General features: G+C 53.1%; 2 protein-coding genes across 2 annotated transcripts; one reads left to right on the top strand and one right to left on the bottom strand.

The window, feature by feature from the left end:
* Positions 1-205: 205 nt before the first annotated feature.
* Positions 206-6220, bottom strand: LOC141476507 (guanylate-binding protein 1-like). Its single transcript, XM_074165200.1, has 11 exons — positions 5971-6220; positions 5753-5880; positions 3465-3574; positions 2955-3157; positions 2595-2837; positions 2014-2294; positions 1228-1440; positions 1000-1102; positions 676-869; positions 415-525; positions 206-262 (listed from the first exon to the last, which is right to left on the bottom strand). Exons 1-11 carry the CDS (start codon positions 6161-6163, stop codon positions 206-208), a joined length of 1836 nt encoding a protein of 611 aa, XP_074021301.1. The 5' UTR covers positions 6164-6220.
* Positions 6221-17834: 11614 nt separating this feature from the next.
* Positions 17835-18794, top strand: LOC141476511 (olfactory receptor 14J1-like). The gene has a single exon (XM_074165203.1). It carries the CDS (start codon positions 17835-17837, stop codon positions 18792-18794), a length of 960 nt encoding a protein of 319 aa, XP_074021304.1.
* The last annotated feature ends 269 nt before the right edge of the window (positions 18795-19063 follow it).

The raw sequence follows: 19063 nt of genomic DNA, 5'->3' as shown, positions 1-19063 counted from the left end.
CTGGTGAGGAGGTCTCTGGAAGAGGTGTGTAACATCCCCCAGTGACATGTCCTGAGCATGGCAAAATGCTCCCAGACCTGCCTGTTGGCCTTTCTGTGACCCAGGCCACCCTGGCTTTAGGTGTTCCCTGGGCCTTCAGATGGACCAGGTGCTCTGGGAGGGAAGAGGAGAACATCTTCTCCTGGAGGAGACCTACGTGAAAGCACTAGATCGTGCGGTACAAGGGAACGGGGCGGTCACTTCCATACTCTGTGGCAAGCATCTTGCAGGAAAGGCTTTCAAAGTTTAACAGAATTCTAGGTAGGGACACTACACACCTCTATCACCGTGTTACTTCAGGGGTTATGAAGAAAGTATTGGAAATCACAATATAAAACGAAATACCACCATTCCCACAAATAACAACATTCGTACCGCTAAGGCCATCAAGTTCAGAGCATTGTTCCAGCGGTTGCCATGTTCCGGCCCTGGTCTAAAGGAGCTGCCTTTATCACCGGAGCCGTCCTTGAAATTGCCGCGCTCTTTCTGTGAAGACAGTCAGGTTGTCAGCAAGGGCATGGTGTGTGCAGTGAGAGGGGCACAGAGACAAGAGGCAGTGGAAGGGACCTAGCTGGGACCCCTTTGCATTCCTGCCTACTAGCCACATCGTGACACCTGCCCTCTCCCATTTGGTACCTTTGGTTTACGACTGCCCGTCTTTGGGTGCTCCTCACGCTGCTTCTTAGAGTCATCCTCCTGTTTCTTTCTCAGCCGAAGCACTTCCTCTTCCAAGCTGCGTACCTGGTCCTGCAACTTCTGCTTTTCTTCAGCCTCCTTCTTCGCCCGGGCCTCCCACTCCTGCTTATCTCTCTCGTACTGGTCTTGCACACCTGGGGACAGAGAAACAGAGGTGCTGCAAGGGCAGGAGCTGAGCCCACAGGCACCCAAGGAGTACTGGGGTCTCCCACCACCGAGCTTGGCCCTTGACAGGCAGTGACATTTCTCCTGCCCAGAACTTACTTTTCAGCTCCTTGTCCTTTTCTGCCAGGGCCAGGTCTATGTTGAGGATGTTTTTTCCCAGAGCCTCTCTGCTTTGGAGGAACTCCTGCAGGACAGCGTCAGCCTGTAGGGCCACAGGTAGAAGAGGAGTCAAGGACAGAAAGAGCAGCTCAGGGGAAAATGGTTTCTGGGGGAAGGGGATGGGACATGGAGCCTCTCCCCCTAAAGGGGAGCTGCTCTTGTTCCTACCATCACCCCCTTGCCAGGCACTTCCTCATATTTCTCCACCAGTGCCTGCTGGTCTCCTTTGAACAGCTCGTAGCCCCCTGGCACACTGTAGACACCACCACTGAGTTTTCTGTCCATATATTGGAAGAGGTCCCTGAGAGCAGCCTCGCACTTGTCACGGGACGCCTGCTCGTTGTCCCTGAGGAACTTGTCCTTGATCTCCTCCACCTGGTGCTGTCCAGAAAGATGCAGAGGGAAGGCATCAGCCCAGGCTGAGCTGCGGCCACCGCTCTCATGCTGGGCAAAAATCATCCCTGTTGACATGGCAACTGGGATCTCCAGTCTGTGGGGTAATCGGCTGGGAGGTGACAGATGGGGAGGCCATTCTGCACCCACGGACATCTCTGGAGCAAGGTGCCCAGGAGCAGAGAGCACGCCAGGGACCATGGGCTTCAAAAACACGGGGACAAGACTTAGCAGGACAGGGGAAGCGTGGGAGGCTACAGGCTTCCAGCCAGGGCAGAGACACATGTGGGCTGCAGGAAGAGAGCGGGCAGGGCTGAGCCTCGTCCCCTTTGCGGCCCAGCTTTTGAACCTAGGGAGAAGAGGCAGGGCAGCAGGGACAACTGACAGTCTGAGAAGGCTGCGAGCAGGCGTTGGGACCGAGTCTCCTCTGGAGAGGGCACAGCAGTGTCCTCTGGCAGGAGGCAGGGAGAGCCCTGTCCCCCCAGGACCATGCTACTCCCCAAAGCTCAGGGGATGGCGGTGTCCCGGGGGGGACTCCTGGCTGGGCTGGGGACCACCTACTGTAAGATCTGCCTGGAAAGAGCAGATGTCATCCTCGAACACCCGTTTCTGGAACAGCTCCAGTGTCTCCCGCTCGCACTGGCTGTGCAGATCCAGGAGCTCCTGAACCGTCTCCGTCGGCAGCTTCGCCTGCTGCTCCATCAGATCCCGGTACAACGTCACAGCCTCTTTCACTGCCGCTGCGTTCTCAATCTTTGCCAGGGCCAGCACCGCACTCTCCAGGCACGGCACCGCCCCGCTCTGGATGGTCTCCACGTAGGTCTCTGCCAGTTTGCCCAGCACTGCCAAGGAAGACCAAGGATGAGAGATCTGCAGCCAGAACAAAATGCTGGCTCCCCCTCGGCCCTGGCTCCTGCCATATCCCTGCTGCCTCCCGGCCACAGCCTTCCTCAACTTCTTTTCTTAACTCTTTCCCACCCCACCTGAAACATCCAGGAGCTCCAAATCCAGAGGCAGGGAGGGCAGCCAGCAGAAAGCCTCTCCCTTTCCCCACCTGCATCATTTGACTCGGCATTTGATCCTTCCCCAGACGCAGTCCCAATTGCTGCTGGCCATCCAGCCCTCTGGACAGCAGTACTCACAGGTCCCTGTTAAGATGCGGCCACCAGGGATGGTCTTAGGTGGGGATTTTTCCCAGATGTGGCTGCAGAATTTCTCCACCTGCTGCTGGAATTCAGGATCGATCTCATCGTCCTGAAGCTCCTCCAAGCGCACCAGGTCCCTCTTGTGGGCTGGCTGGTCAAAAACAAAGCACTTGCGATCCCGAAAGAACTGGCGGATGCATTCCCGGGGCTGGTTGTAGCCTTGGATCTCGGAGCTGCTACCTGTGGGGCAAGAGGACGTGGAGCAAGTTCCCCAGGCTCGGGCTGTTGTTGACTGACAATGAAACGCTGCTGTGTCTGGGGCTGGATGTCTCCAGCAGCACAGCACCATTCCCTTACCATCCTTCAACTTCAGTGCGGTTTCCAAGTATTCGTCCTCAGAGATTTCCTTCCCATCCACCTCCAGCTGCAGGGTGAAATCCCGCACCGTCCAGACAAAAGCCGGGAAGAAGGGGGCAACTTTTTCTGAATCCTCCTGCTCCTCTTCACTCTGCCCGGGTGCTGCTTTCAACTTGACCTGCTCAGTCAGCTTCATCACATAGCTGGGGAGCTGGCTAAGGAAGCAGGGACCTCAGCTCTGAATGCAGGGGCATGGCCATCCTGCAACCACTCAGCACGGCATGGGCAAGAGAGGAGACTCTGCGGGGACAGAGAACAGCCTGGAACCACCAGAAGGAAGCGGGAGAAAAGCCCTCAGCCCAGAGGTCCCCAGCGTGGCACTCCTAAGGACACAAAGCACATCCATGGGCACCACCAGAAGGCTGTTTGAGGAACTAGGATGTGTCAACCCCTCGCCCAGCACACCGGGAGAGGAGCCCATCCCTGGTGCTGCTGTCCCACCAAGGATACTGCAGCTGGTCCATGGCTTGCTGGTCAATGGTGCCTCTGCTGTTGTAGATCAGGGTGCTGGAGAGCAGTACGGTGAGCACAAAGATCCAGGTGTCGTTCTTGGTGTCACCCTGGAGGAACAACCCTTGGCTCTTATCAACAAGACCCACTAAGTATGAGCAAAGCCCCACATGCCCAGACCCTGAATGCCCCTTTCCAACAGGCCATGGCAAGACCAGGTTTTGGAGAGACTGAGAGACTCCCCACGCCATCACCACCCCTTTCTCCAGGTGGGCTCAAGCTCACCTCACCTCACAGAATCACAGAATCACAGAATGATATGGGGTTGGAAGGGACCTCTGGAGATCATCTAGTCCAACCCTCCTGCCAAAGCAGGTCCTCGTAGAACAGGTTGCACAGGAACTTGTCCAGGTGGGTTTTGAACGTCTCTAGAGACGGAGACTCCACCACCTCTCTGGGCAGCCTGGTCCAGGGCTCTGCCACCCTCAAAGTGAAGAAGTTCCTCCTCATGTTTAGATGGAACTTCTTATGTACAAGTTTGTGCCCGTTCCCTCTTGTCCTGTCACTGGGCACCACTGGAAAAAGACTGGCCCCAGCCTCCTGACACCCACCCTTTAAGCATTTATAGGTGTTGATCAGAAACCCCCTCAGCCTTCTCTTCTCCAGACTAAAAAGACCCAAGATGCTCAGCCCTTCCTCAGAAGAGAGATGTCCCACACACCTCTAGCAATCACAGAATCACAGAATATTCATGGTTGGAAGGGACATTTGAGATCATCGAGTCCAACCCTGCCACAACTTCAGACCATTTCCTCTGGTCCTGTCATTATTCACGTGGGAGAAGAGGCCAACACCCACCTCTCTACAACCTCCTTTCAGCCAGTTTTTTACCCAGTGAAGAGTACACTTGTCTATGCCATGATTCGCCAGCTTCTCCAGGAGAACGCTGTGGGGGACGGTGTCAAAGGCCTTACGAAAATACAGGTAGACAACGTCCACAGCCTTCCCCGCATCGAGAAGGCGGGTCACATGGTCATAGAAAGAGATCAAGTTGGTTAAGCAGGACCTCCCTTTCATAAACCCATGCTGGCTGGCCCTGATCCCTCGGCTGCCCTGCACTTGCCGTGAGAGCTCACTCAAGGTGATCCTCTCCGTGATCTTTCCCGGTACCGAGGTCGGGCTGACAGGCCTATAGTTTCCCGGATCCTCCTTCCGGCCCTTCTTGTAGATGGGCGTCACACTGGCCACCCTCCAGTTATCTGGTACCTCTCCTGTTAACCAGGATTGTTGATAGATAATGGAGAGAGGCTTGGTGAGCTCTCCCGCCAGCTCCCTGAGTACCCTTGGGTGAATCCCATCCGGCCCCATAGACTTATGCGTGTCCAGGTGCAGAACCAGATCATTAACTACTTCCTCCTGGATTACGGGGGGATTGTTCTGCTCTCCATCCTTATCTTCCAGCTCAGGAGGCTGAACACCCTGGGGATAGCTGGTCCGACTATTGAAGACAGAGGCAAAGAAGGCATTAAGTATCTCAGCCTTCTCCTCGTCCTTGGTTGCAATGTTCCCCCCCTCATCCAGGAAGGGATGGAGATTCTCCCTGACTCTCTTTTTGTTCACGTACTTATAAAAACTTCTTTTGTTGTCCCTTATATTAATGGCCAGGTTGAGTTCCAGCTGGGCTTTTGCCTTCCTAATTTTTTCTCTGTAGAACCTAACAAGATCTCTGTACTCTTCCTGAGTTGCTTGTCCCTTCATCCAAAGGTGGTAAACCCTCCTGTTTTCCCTAAGTCCCATCAAAAGCTCTTTGCTCAACCACGCCGGCCATTTTCCCCGCCCTTTAATTTTGCGCCTCGTGGGGACAGCCTGCTCCTGGGCCTTTTGGATTTCCTTTGCGAAGAGCGTCCAGCCTTCCTGGACCCCTTTGCCCCGCAGGATTATCTCCCAAGGGACCCTCCCAACCAGGGCTCTGAACAGGCTAAAGTCCGCCCTCCGGAAGGCCAAGGTGGAGGTTTTGCTAACCCCCTTCCTTACCTCCCTAAGAATTGAAAACTTGACCATTTCATGACCAAAGAGCTCCCTGAGCTCCTCTTTCCTCTTCTGCTGCTCTTACTCAGAAAAGCAGAGGGATTTGGCACCTTGTCTACTCCAGCCTCCTTTCCCTTGGCCTTTGCTCTTCCCAGCACACAGGCTGAAGGTCACCCTAGGTGCTGGGAACCCCTGGACTCTGGTCACTTTGGTGACAAAGTGCTGGGAATGCACCAAGGCAGCTGCTGCTCCTTCCGCACCTTCTCCACGTTGCCCAGTCCTTCCGTGTCCAGCAGCACCAGAGTGTGTCCAGGCTTGCACGGGTGAGGTACACACCACATCCAGATCCCTTTGGTGTGGAACTGCACGCCGGAGCCCAGGGAGAAACCTGTGGGGAGGACGCAAGGGCCTGACCAGTGTTAAAGACAGAGTAGGAGAACCCAGGTCCCTTGGCCCTCCGGGGTGGGACCTCCCTCACCTTTCCTCTGACGAGCCAGCCTGTTCATGAGGTAGGACTTGCCAGTGCGGTACAGCCCTGTGATGGCCACCACCACCACAGGCTGGGTGATCTCTGACAGCATCTGCAGGGCCTCCTGCTGAAACACCAGCCCGTTCCTCGGGCTGTTCTCAATGAGGCAGATGGGCGCCGGCATGTGGATTTCAGATGCCATTGCTGACAGCAAAGGCAGCCTGCAGAGGAGAGGGCGAGACGGGCTGGTTAACGAGCTGGGGACACCCCACAGTCCAAAGGGGGACACTCATTAGCATCCCACTGCATTTTCCAAGCTACAACGTTTTGCATCAAATGCTCACACCAGCACCAAGGAAAGGAGAGCTGAGGGGCTGAAATTCAAGCTGAGGGGGGCTGCTTATGAATTCTTTCATTAATATCTTATGCCCAACCCCATCAAACCCCCTCTGACCCCCCGCTGTGCCTCTCACAGGGACACGCATGCTGCACACAAGCCCGTGCAAGGCTTCCATCTCTCCTTTCCTCCAGCCGTGCATTCGTGAGTGACGCCCTCCCCCCACTCCAGCACCCCGGATTTGTGATGAAAACAGTGTTAAAAACAGAGGGATATTTTCATTATTGCTGAGCAGCGCTTGCACAGCCCCGAGGCCTTTTCTGCTCCTCACACACCTCAGCAGCGAGTAGGCTGGGGGTGGGCAAGAAGCTGGGAGGGGACGGAGCCAGGAGAGCTGACCCCAAGTGACCAAGGGGCTATTCCAGACCATATGACGTCACGCTCAGCAACGTAAAGCTGGGGGAAGAAGAAGGAAGGGGGGGTTGGAGGGGAGTTTGGAGTCACGGCGTTTTATCTTTCCAAGAATCCGTTATTTGTAACGATTTTATGGCAACCCACAACTTTCCTCACTATTTCCTTTCCAATTCTCTCCCCCCTCCCACCGCAGGGGGTAGCAATACAGCGGCTGTGTGGGACTTAGTTGTGGCTGGGGTTAAACCACCACCAGCCCCCACCATCTCCCAAACCCTCCCAGGTTCCAGCAAAGCCCTCGGACCTGGAGGCAGCACAACAGCTCATCCCATGCACAGACCCAGAACCTGCCCCACAGCAACCTCCCAGACACCCCGGGACTCGCTCCGGCAACGGGGAGCTTCATGGATACTGCCCACTTCTGGGCTTTGAACCCTCTCTGGGGACCTCACCAGCCCTGCCCTCTTCCAGGGACATCAAGGGGATGGCCGCTGGGGGACACGAGCCTGCCCCCCATGTCACGGGCACTCCCGGCACAGGAGGGAGGAGAGGAAAGGTTCAGGCGCAGGGTCCCTGCTTTGGCGAGTCCTCACTTGCATGCAAAGCCATGGGGGGGTTGACCACTCGCTCCCAGACACCCACTCCCCTTGCTCCATCCCAGAGCCCGAGCAAACCTTTCCACCTCTTCCTCCTCCCACCCGCCGGGTTCCCTGTCACCCTCTGGGGTCAGGAGGAGTCATTCACAGCCCCAGTGTCCAGGGCTGCTTGCACGGGGTGGGAAGGAGGCATCAGGGGAAAGCACTCACCGTTGTCTTGTCACCTGCCCTGTGCTGTAATAGCTTTGCTGCAGTCTGGGTCCTCTCCAGCCTTTGTTCCTGTGCCCTCGGCCAGACCCTCTCCTCCTGTTCCTGGAAATGAGAGTGAGTCAGAGAGACGAAAGTGAAAGCCAGCAGCTCAGCACAAACACTCAGAGCAGGCGACATAAAGATGGTTTAGTAATTGACAGAACAAGAACCTGAACTCCTTCTATGACAGAGTCTGATGGGTGGATGAGGGACAGGCTGTGGATGTTTACCTGGACTTCAGTAAAGCCTTTGATACAGTCTCCCACAGTGTCCTCCTGGAGAAACTGGCTGCCCATGGCTTGGATGGGAGTACTCTTCGCTGGGAAAGAACTGGCTGGAGGCTGGGCCCAGAGAGTGGTGGGGAATGGAGCTAAATCCAGATGGCGGCCGGTCACGAGTGGGGTACCCCAGGGCTGGGTGCTGGGGCCGGATGGATCTCTTTATCAATGATCCAGACGAGGGGATGGAGTGCACCCTCAGTAAATTTGCAGATGACACCAAGTTGGGTGGGAGCGTCGACCTGTTTGAGGGTAGAAAGGCTTTGCAGAGGGATCTGGACAGGCTGGATGGATGGGCCGAGGCCAGTGGGATGAGGTTCAACAAGGCCAAGTGCTGGGTCCTGCACTCAGTCCACACCAACCCAATGAACACCACAGGCTGGGGGCAGAGTGGCTGGAGCTGCCTGGTGGAAAAGGACCTGGGGGTGTTGGTCGACTGTTGGCTGAACATGAGCCAGCAGTGTGCCCAGGTGGCCAAGGCGGCCAACAGCATCCTGGCCTGTGTCAGGAACAGCGTGGTGAGTAAGACTAGGGAAGGGATCGTTCTCCTGTACTGATGAGGCCCCACCTTGATTGCTGTGTTCAGTTTCGGGCCCCTCATGACAAGTAAGACATTGAGGTGCTGGAGATTGTCCAGAGAAGGCCAGCAAAGCTGGTGAGGGGTCTGGAGCACAAGTCTTGTGAGAAGTGGCTGAGGGAGCTGGGGGTGTTCAGCCTGGAGAAAAGGAGGCTGAGGGGAGACCTTCTTACTCCCTACAGCTGACCGAAAGGAGGGTGTAGAAAGGTGGGGATTGGTCTCTCCTCCCAAGTAACAAGCGATAGGACAAGAGGAAACAGCCTCCAGTACGTCAGGGGAGGTTTACATTGGATATTAGGAACAATTTTTACATAGAAATGGTTATCAAGCATTGGAATGGGCTGCCCAGGGGAATGGTGAAATTGTCATCCCTTGAGGTATTTAAGATGGGTAGACGTGGTACTGAGGGACGTGGGTTAGTGACGGTTTTTGTCAGTGTTAGGTTGATGATCAGACTCGATGATCTTAAGGGTCAAGGGTAGCCTCAAGGGTAGCCTTGTCTACCCTTGTCAAGCTCAAGGGTAGCCTTGGCTGCAATGATCATGAAATGGTAGAGTCCAAGATCCTTAGGGGAGCGAGGAAGGTGCACAGAAGCTCAGTAGCCTGGACTTCAGGAGAGCAGTCTTTGGCCTCTTGAGGGATCTGCTTGGTAGGGTCCCATGGGATAAAGCACTGGAGGGGAGAGGGGCCCGAGGAAGCTGGTTTGCATTCAAGGATCCCCTCCTCCAAGCTCAGGAGCAATGCATCCCAACAAAGAAGAAGTCAGGCAAAAAAGCCAGGAGGCTTCATGGGTGAACCAGGGGCTCCTGGACACACTCAAAACCAAAAAGGAGTCCTACAGAGGGGGAAGCAAAGACAGGTATCCTGGGAGGAATACAGAGAAACTGCCCACGCAACCAGGAACCAGATTAGGCAAGCTAAAGCCCAGAGATTATTAAACCTGGCCAGGGTGTCCCGGTTTGAGGTAAAATAGCAACAACTTTCTGTTCAGTAATTTTATATCTTAGCTTGGCCTCTTCCAACTCTCTGAATCAACAGCATATTGTGGAGAAAACTGTTCGTTCTCAGAGCGATAAGACCAATGTTTGTACTTCATGCCAAGGATTGCTGTGCAGAGAGGCTCTTGTTTATACTTATTGCTATAACAAACAAGGTCAGCTCATTTCGTTATTCGTCCCATTGGAGGGTCGGAAATGGAAAAGCGTGGAGGGGTCCCACCTGTGGGGAGGAGCGGACAGCAGACATGACCCAAGCCAGGCCAACAGGTGTATTCCATCCCATCTGCCCCATCCTCAGTATAAAAGCTGAGGGACCAAAGGGTGAGCCTTCTTTCTTCAATGGCCGACATCCGAAGAGGACCCTGTCTGTTCATATGCCTTTGATCCCAATCTGTGCCTTCCTGACTCCAGAGCTAGAATCCCGTTCCCATCCGTCGCTGAATCCAGTCCGGGACTTCCCCAGTGCCTGCCAGTGACATCATCCTGGGAGTTTGGTATGGTTGTGTATATATTGTATCTATTTCATTATTTCCTTTTTTTAAATTTTAATATTAACATTTCATTAAAGTAGTTTACTTCCTTCTAAACTCGTAAATCTCTTTATCTCTCCCCGTTTTTCTCCTGGAGCAAGAAAGTGGGGGGAGAGTATCTGTCACCGTCTTAGGCCAATTCAGCCTAAACCACGACAGATTTATTGGCGCCCAACGTGGGGCATGAATGGAACTCGACCAGAACTCTGATATAGTTTGAATTCCAGCTTGCCTAGAGAGAACAGACAGCTCACGTCATGTCATTCCTACGCAAAATGTTATATCGTGCCTTTAGAGAGCCTCGTATGAAGTTAATTGATGCACTGGTGCTTAATTTGCCAAATACGATACATGGTTTATTTGGTCTTTGTGTTTGGATGCGGTGGTCTAAGCTGCTTATGTTGGTGTGGATTTGCCTTCAGATGTATAACATGATTACTTGGATTACTGATACCTGCGTATTTCGAGCATCATATGGATTCTGTTACTAATCACACTTTTGGTTTTACTCGGGGAAAGTTTACTTTGCCATTTAATGACTATCCCAAAGTGACACCAATGGAACTAGGGGAAGGAAAACCTTTGGACTGTGTAGTTAATGATTGTCACTATCGTTTGGTCATGATTTTGTTGTCAGTTTTCCTGAATGTGCTGCAGCGGTGGCTTATTGTTAAACATCTGTGCAGGAGTGACTATTATGTGACATGCGATATCGCTACTCGGACCCCTCAGGTGAAATCACAGACAGCAGAAACTCAAACAACCACCCAAGCCCCACCAGCCCCGGCCCCGGCCCAAGCGAAAGCCACAGCAGAGACATAAATGGCACCAGCCCCGGCCCGAGCCAAGCCACTGGCCCCAGAGAAAGCCCCGGCCCCGGCCACGCCGACATCAGCCCCAGTGGCATCGGCTGCCCCCCACTGGCTCTGGCAATGGCCAGACGCGCACCTCTGCCGGTACCCGTGAAAGCCAGAACACCGCCTCTGGCCCTGTCCCCGGCACAAGCCGTACCCCGGCCTGGCCCGGCCCGGGTCACTCAGCAGCCGGTGGTAGAAGTTACTGCGTTGCCTGCACACCCTATGTCTATGGCATAGACCCCGCCCCGACCGTATGGGTAATGGCTGCTCCAGTCCCGACAGCCAGCACTGTCACCGCTCCAGCTGCCCCGACAGGCAGCACTGTCACTGCTCCAGCTGATCCGACAGCGAGCACTGTCACTGCTCCAGCCCTGACAGCGAGCTCTGTCACTGCTCCAGCTGATCCGACAGCCAGCACTGTCACTGCTCCAGCTGATCCGACAGCGAGCACTGTCACTGCTCCAGCTCTTCCGACAGCCAGCACTGTCACTGCTCCAGCTCTTCCGACAGCCATCACTGTCACTGCTCCAGCCCCGACAGCAAACACTGTCACTGCTCCAGTCCCAACAATGCTCACTGCTGCTAGTCAAATGCTTGCAGATCCAGCACAAGTTGCTCCGGCGACCAGGACACAGAAAAGGAAGGCAGCTCCTTCCCCTTCCCCTTACGACCAAGACCTGGCCAATCCAGACAGCGTAGGAGAGGGTTCCTCTGATGAAGGTTCAGGAGAGGGTCCGTCTAGAGTAGATAAAGGAAAGCATCCTCTTACAGCAGGCTCAGGAAAGGGTCCTTCTCAGGCAGACACAACAGCAGACAGACTTCTCCTGTTGACACACAGGATGAGGGCTCAGATGTTGAGATAATTATTACAACTTTCTCTATGATGGATTTGCGAAATATGAGGGAGGACTTTACTCGTCATCATGGGGAGCCACTTTTCTCCTGGTTGCTCTGATGCTGGGACAATGGAGCTCATTCCATAGACTTAGACGGCAGAGAGGCCAATCAGCTGGAAACTGGCCAGAGGGTGGTATTGATAAAGCGATTGGAGAAAAAGGCAGACACTCTCAGTCTCCGGACGCGACTGCTATCAGCTGTAAAGGGCAGGTATCCCTTTAGGGATGATATCCATTGCTGTCCAAGCAAATGGACCAGCACGGAGAAAGGTATTAAGTACCTGAGAGAAGTGGCTGTGTGAGAGGTGATTTATAGCAACTGGCAAGTGATTATAGACCCTGATGAAATGCTGTGCAATGATCTTTGTTGAGAAAGTTTGTGCAGAGTGCACCATGGGTGTATTCCCACACTTTGTCAACAACGGTCTGGGGAGGATCTGATGCTGGTACACCGACTGTAAATGAGGTTGCTGACAGGGTACGACAGTATGAAGACAGTCTCTCTCATCCCCTCAGTGTAGCAGCGATAGAAAATCTGACTGAGAAACTGAGCAAACGGCTGAGAGAATGGCAGAACAAACTAAGAAAGTGACTGGGTAAACTGAGAATGTGGCTGAACAAACCAAGACACAAACTAAGACAATGACTGAGACAATGGAGAATAGGCAATAGCTGAGCAAAATGAGAAAAATGAGACAATTTTTTTTTCAGAAATTGCTTGAAAAATTGTCTGAGATGGGGAAAGAATCCCACTCTTCCCCAGCTCAAACCCAAATTCCTGCTCAGACCCAAGTCACAGCCATTAAGAAAAAAACGCCCTCCTCTGAGACCAACCAAAGGGAAACAGGACTCGCCCCGAGGTTTCCTGTGGCTTTGCCTCTGCAACTACGGAGAGGAGATGGGATAAAAATACTACTCCAGCCCTGCAGGCATGAGTGCTTGAGTTGCAAGGTAAAGCAGACAGAAGAAAGGATTGTTGCAGGAAGGTGGCTGCTCCAGTCCAGAGTAAGCTATGCCCCAGTCCAGACAGGAACTTACCTTGTAATTGTAGATGCTGTCCTCAGCATCAGGGTTGCCTGGCCTCCAGGCAGGAGGAGGAGAGGGATAACTGAGTTTACTGGACTGTGTGGATTCGATGGCCTGACACATTAGAGCCACAAAAGTATAAAGCCCTGGTGGACACAGGTGCACAGTGCACCCTACTGCCATCGAATCATAGAGGGGAAGAATCTGTCACTATTTCTGGAGTGACAGGCCAGTCTCAAGAACTGACTCTACTGGAGGCTGAAGTGAGCCTAACTGGGAATAAATGGGAGAAGCACCCTATTGTGACTGGCCCAGATGCTCCGTGCATCCTTGGCATAGACTACCTCAAGAGAGGGTATTTCAAAGACCCGAAAGGGGCTCAGTGGGCTTTTGGTATAGCAGCTGTAGAGACTGAGGACATTACACAGCTGTCTGCCTTACCTGGCCTTTCAGATGACCCTTCTGTTGTTGGACTGCTGAGGGTTAAAGAACAGCAGGTGCCAATTGCTACTGCCACGGTGCATTGACGACAGTATCGCACGAACCGAGACTCTGTGATTCCCATCCAGAACCTGATTTGTTGGCTGGAGACCCCAGGAGTGATCAGAAAGACTCGCTCATCCTTTAACAGCCCCATATGGCCAGTGCGAAAGTCTGATGGCGACTGGTGGCTAGCAGTAGACTATCATGGCCTGAGTGAAGTCACCGAGTGTTGCTTTGCCAGACGTGCTAGAACTGCAGGATGAGCTGGAGTCAAAGGCAGCCAAGTGCTGTGCCACAATTGACATTGCTAATGCCTTTTTCTTGATTCCTTTGGCAGCAGAGTGCAGGCCACAGTTTGCTTTCACCTGGAGGGGTGTCCAGCGCACCTGGAATCAACTGCCCTAGGGATGGAAACACAGTCCTGCCATTTGCCATGGACTGATCCAGACTGCACAGGAGAAGGCTGGAGCTCCGAACACCTGCAGTACATTGGTGACATCATTGTGTGGGGTAACACAGCAGAAGAAGTTTTCAAGAAAGATAAGAAAGTAATCGAGATTCTTCTGAAAGCAGGTTTTGCTGTAAAAAGAGGTAAGGTCAAGGGACCTGCACGAGAGATCCAGTTCTTGGGAATTAAATGGCAAGACGGGCTTTGACAGATCCCAACAGATGTGATCAATAAAATAACAGCTATGTCCCCTCCTACTAACAAAAAGGAAACCCAAGCCTTTTTAGGTGTTGTGGAGGTGTTGTGGAGTATGCATTCTGGAGAATGCATATTCCAGGTTATAGTCGGATTGTGAGACCTCTCTATGAAGTGACTCGAAAGAAAAATGATTTTACATGGGGTTCTGAGCAACGACAGGCCTTTAAGCAAATTAAACCAGAGATTGTGCATGCAGTAGCCCTTGGACCAGTCCGAACAGGATGGGACATTAAAAATGTGCTCTGCATCGCAGCCGGAGACAATGGCCCTACCTGGAGCCTCTGGCAGAAAGGACCAGGGGAGACTTGAGGTGGACCCTTAGGATTTTGGAGTCGGGGATACAGAGGATGCGAAGCCAACTATACCCCAACTGAGAAAGAAATCTTGGCAGCACATGAAGGAGTTAGAGCTGCTTCAGAGGTAATTGGTACTGAAGCACAGCTCCTCCTGGCACCCCGATTGCCAGTGCTGGGCTGGATGTTCAAGGGTAAAGTTCCTTCTATTCATCATGCCACCAACACTACCTGAAGTGGGTTGCCTTAAACACTCAAATAGGAGTGAGCTCAAATAGGAAACCCAAATCCTCCAGGAATCGTAGAAGTGATCACAAACTGGCCACAGCAAAGACTTCACAACACCACTAGATGCGGTGGTGACTTGCGCTGAGGAAGCCCCACTATATAATGAACTCTCAGGCAATGAGAAACTGTATGCTCTGTTCACTGATGGATCTTGTCATATTGTAGGAAAGCACTAAAGATAGAAAGCAGCTGTGTGGATTCCTACAGTCCCTTCAGAGGTGTATCTGCTCTGACACGGGCTTATCTACAGGCAACAGTCCCTTCAGGGGTGTTGCTGTGGTGGCATGGCTTTATCCAAGGGCCACCATCCTCTCTGTGCTGCGTCTCTGTGACATCCCACCTCTGTTGGGACTAGCCTGTGAAGATGCTCTCTGGAACCAAGTGATGTTTCACACCATCATCCTGATATTCACACTCCTTCCCTTTTCCGTGGCAGTTACTTCTTACACTAAAATTATCCGTGCAGTTCTGAAATTGCCTTCAGTTCTGGGCAGACACAAAGCCTTTTCCATGTGCTCCTCCCACCCTGGGGCTTGATCCACAGTTGTGTACTTCAAATGCTGCTCAAGGGACTTTGCAGACACTGACAAATTCCTTTACTCGATTGTGACCCCCGTGCTTAACCCTGTCATCTGCAGTCTGAGGGACAGACCTTGCCTCACTGCAGCGGTGGCAGTCAGTCACTTGCACTAAGGCATCAAATCCGACTGCAATGCTCTCTGGGGTGTCTATCACACTCTCGGAATGGGGATGGCTGTCCTGGATAGGACCAATGCTGTCCCTGCCAACTGCAGGGAAGTGTATGTGAAAGCCTTGGCACCTCATCTAACACCTGTATTTGACCATTGAAATGAGTAACTGCCCTGAATTTGATTAGGGAATGAGGAGATGTTCATGAGGAGATGTTCACCGTCATAATAGCCCAGCTATGGAAAAGAGAGAGAAATTCTGCTCTCCCCATGGTCCATGACTCCATTTGATCAGATGAATCCTTGCACAGACTGTCCAGAAATTAGCAAATAGGGAAAGGTTCAATTGTTAAAAATGTGGGCATCTGCTGTCATTTCTGTTGGCAAAAGGAAATTCCCCACCAGCCTCCACGAGGATGCCCCAAGATGTTGCACTCTCTCTCAGCATTGATTCATCAGAGCTTACAGGTACCTGCGTGTACCTTAGACCACCTCTGGCATCTCAAAGGTCACCAGGTGATTGTGTCTGAACAGCTCGTTCCTACTCTCCATCTCTCATGGGAGCTGAGACAAGGGTATTTTGTGTGCTCCTGAACCAAGGCAAGAGGAATCCCTCCTCCTGTGGGTTTGGGGTGTGCATGGGAGGGAGCCGAGTCCCCTTCTAGCCCCAGGACTGCAAACCCACGATGAGATGCCATGACTGACTCAGCTGAATCCCTTGCTTCAGCATGGGTCCAGCAGATTCCCTGCCTGTCAATGTCGAGGTGTCAGGTCTAATGATGGGACAAGAAAAGGTGAGTCTTGGACTTAAATCTGACTCTTCTAAGAGAAATGCCGCTGAAGGAAAGAAGTGTCTCTCCCCAGCTGAGGGAAGGAACATCAGTGATTACTTCATCCTGTTTCACAGCAGGTCCTGCTGGAGCCCAGGGACAGCTGGAGGGAGCCCAGAGGGAGCAGAGAAAGGACCACCTTGGGCTGTTCCTCTGCTGCTGAGCTGGGCTGTGCTCCTGGGACAGAGGGAGCTCATGGCAAGCAGGCAACGCTGCAGAGAGACAGCTCTGTCCAGGAGCAGCTCCTCTGCCAAGCACAGCAGGGCTGGGGGCACCGCCTGCAGGAACCGAGGGGGGACAAGCAAGGCAGAGAGAGCTTAAAGGCACAGTGGGGTGGGAGGGCGCTGAGAGCTCAATGCGGGAGAAGCCTTTACAGCGCTTGACTTGGTAAGTCTCCAGGGGCAGGACAATGTGTCTGCAGTTCCTGGAGTGATCTTGTAAAGCTGGCATAGCCCTCAGCTTATGGGATCCTTCAGGAGGACCCAAAGCTTCCTCTGTGTAGAGGAGAAACATATGCTCCAGAGCAGGGCTTCCCTGCCACACCGTCAGAAGGACAGGGCATGACAGTTCAATCCTTCCACGGACATCTACAGGGGTGTGATGCTGGGTGTGCAGCCAGGGGTGCCCAGCGCTGTTCCTACTGAGAAGGGTTCCTGCGCCCTGTGTCCCTGTACCCCTGGAGGCTGTGTGCCGGGGCAGGGACTCTGCCGCCTGCCAGGGTCAGCTCTCAGCCTGCCCGGGGAGCTCCCCACAGCGCTGTGGGGAGAAGCTGTGGGTGGAAGGAGTGACCACTGGCTCGGCAGGGTCCTTCTGCTGTCGAGAGGGTTCTGTGTATGTCAGGGTTGCTCACCTCATGGACATTTTCAGAGGATCCTTTATAAGAAGGTCATCAAGGCATCTTTTACCTTCAAGGGAAAGTGTCTGTGCCCTGAGATTTCTCTTATTGGGTGTCTGAGCAGGCAGTTTGAAATGGGAATTTATTTCTCTGTACTGGAGAAGGCACTGAGACCCCAGTTCTCATTAGGACTTGTCTCAGCTGCTACTTAGCCCCTGCACACACAGAGATGCCCCTGGGCAGTGCCCGGTTGCCAGAAGGTGTCTGCAGGGCAGAGCTGAGCACACAGCCAGGGGGGATGAGGTCTGGGAATCTGACGGGGAGGAGCTGTGGCGACAGTGAATCGGTTCCCAGCACTGCCAGCTCCAGGCAGCAGAGAGCGAGAGGGATCTGCTGCCAGAAACATCACAGGAGGGGTGATTGGGGAACCTCTTGCCATCCCCTGCTGCGCAAATGCCTTCCTTCAAGCAACTGCCTTGTCTCCTCTCCCACCTAGCACAGCTTCTGCCCCACAGGCCATGGGATCCAGGGCAAGAGTCCCCTCCCCAGCAGGAGGACCTCCAGAAGAGGAGAGGTGCACGTGTCCTGCAATGTGACACACAGCCAAGAGGATAGAAAAGCACCAGCCCTGCAGTGTCACTGCCTGTGAGGTGGTGACCACAGCTGGGTATCAAGAAGGTTTCACTGCATGCTCCTCTGTCCTTTTATTATTCTTGCATTTTTTAGATCATTGTGCTGCTCTTGCTCTACAGCGAGGGGTTGGAGTGGGTGTGCTCAACTTCTGTTCTGACACTGTCTTTATGGGAACTAGGTGCCCAAGCTCCAGGAGGCACAATATCTTTTGTGTTGGGAGGGAGAATGAGCTGACCCGTTAATTTTCAGCTCAGAGAGTGGATTTCTATGAGGAAAGGCATGGAATTTTCTCAGATAAATGCCTCCTTACTTGCCACTGACTTTTCCTCCTTGGACAGTGCCCTATTCCTTCAGGCAGCAAATGTCCAACGGCAGCTCCATCACTGAGTTCCTCCTCCTGGCATTCGCAGACACACGGGAGCTGCAGCTCTTGCACTTCTGGCTCTTCCTGGCCATCTACCTGGCTGCCCTCCTGGGAAATGGCCTCATTATCACGGCCATAGCCTGTGACCACCGCCTCCACACCCCCATGTACTTCTTCCTCCTCAACCTCTCCATAATCGATCTGTGTTTCATTTCCATCACTGTTCCCAAATCCATGGCCAATTCCCTCTGGGACAGCAGGACCATCACCTGCTTGGGATGTGCTGCCCAGGTCTTTCTCTTTGTGTTTTTGATAGTAGCAGAATTGTATCTCCTCACCGTCATGGCTTATGACCGCTACCTTGCCATCTGCAACCCCCTGCACTACGGGACCCTCCTGGGCAGCAGAGCTTGTGTCCACATGGCAGCAGCCGCCTGGGGCAGTGGGCTTCTCCATGCTCTCCTGCACACGGCCAATACATTTTCACTACCCCTCTGCCAGGGCAACGCTGTGGACCAGTTCTTCTGTGAAATCCCCCAGATCCTCAAGCTCTCCTGCTCACATAGCTACCTCAGGGAAATTGGGCTTATTGTATTTGGTGTCTTTTTAGCATTTGTTTGCTTCATTTCTATTGTGGTGTCCTATATGCAGATCTTCAGGGCCGTGCTGAGGATCCCCTCTGAGCAGGGACGCCACAAAGCCTTTTCCATGTGCCTCCCTCACCTGGCCGTGGTCTCCCTGTTTACCAGCACTGCCATGGCTGCTGGCCTCAAACCCCCCTCCTTTTCCTCCCCATCCTTGGATCTAGTGATGGCTGTTCTGTACTCGGTGGTACCTCCAGCAGTGAACCCCCTCATCTACAGCCTGAGGAACAAGGAGCTCAAGGATGCCATTAGGAAAGTGGCTTCAGGGATGTTTCTCAATAGCGATAAGCTCATTGTGTCTCTGCACAAGTGACTCCAGGGTCTTCCATTACAGATCTTTGTTTGTTTATCATTAACATCCTCATTTCTGTTTTGTTATTTGTGTCTATTATTACATTCATCTCACTTGTTCTGAGGAATGAACCTGCTCTGTCTCACCTGAAACCTGTATAAAAGGTGTCTAACACTGGGTCAGAGAAGACTCACTCATTACATCTATGTAATAAAATGGCATCTCCCCAGTGCATTTCTTCAAGTTTTGGCTATTTTTCCAAAGCTGATTGCGGCGATGATTGATCAGGA

The sequence above is a fragment of the Numenius arquata genome, chromosome 37, assembly GCF_964106895.1.
Source record: "Numenius arquata chromosome 37, bNumArq3.hap1.1, whole genome shotgun sequence".
NCBI classification, from domain to species: Eukaryota; Metazoa; Chordata; class Aves; order Charadriiformes; family Scolopacidae; genus Numenius; species Numenius arquata.
Note: the sequence above shows the minus strand (reverse complement) of the source record. Positions and strands in the feature narration are given on the sequence as shown.

Excerpts from the sequence above, each read along its gene's own strand:
- LOC141476507 (XM_074165200.1), bottom strand. The coding sequence starts at position 6,163 with ATGGCATCTGAAATCCACATGCCGGCGCCCATCTGCCTCATTGAGAAC. Across the intron at positions 2,838-2,954 it reads CGCACTGAAGTTGAAGGATG|GTAGCAGCTCCGAGATCCAA; the intron begins GTAAGGGAATGG and ends CTTGCCCCACAG. Across the intron at positions 1,103-1,227 it reads TGCCTGGCAAGGGGGTGATG|GCTGACGCTGTCCTGCAGGA; the intron begins GTAGGAACAAGA and ends GTGGCCCTACAG.
- LOC141476511 (XM_074165203.1), top strand. The coding sequence starts at position 17,835 with ATGTCCAACGGCAGCTCCATCACTGAGTTCCTCCTCCTGGCATTCGCA.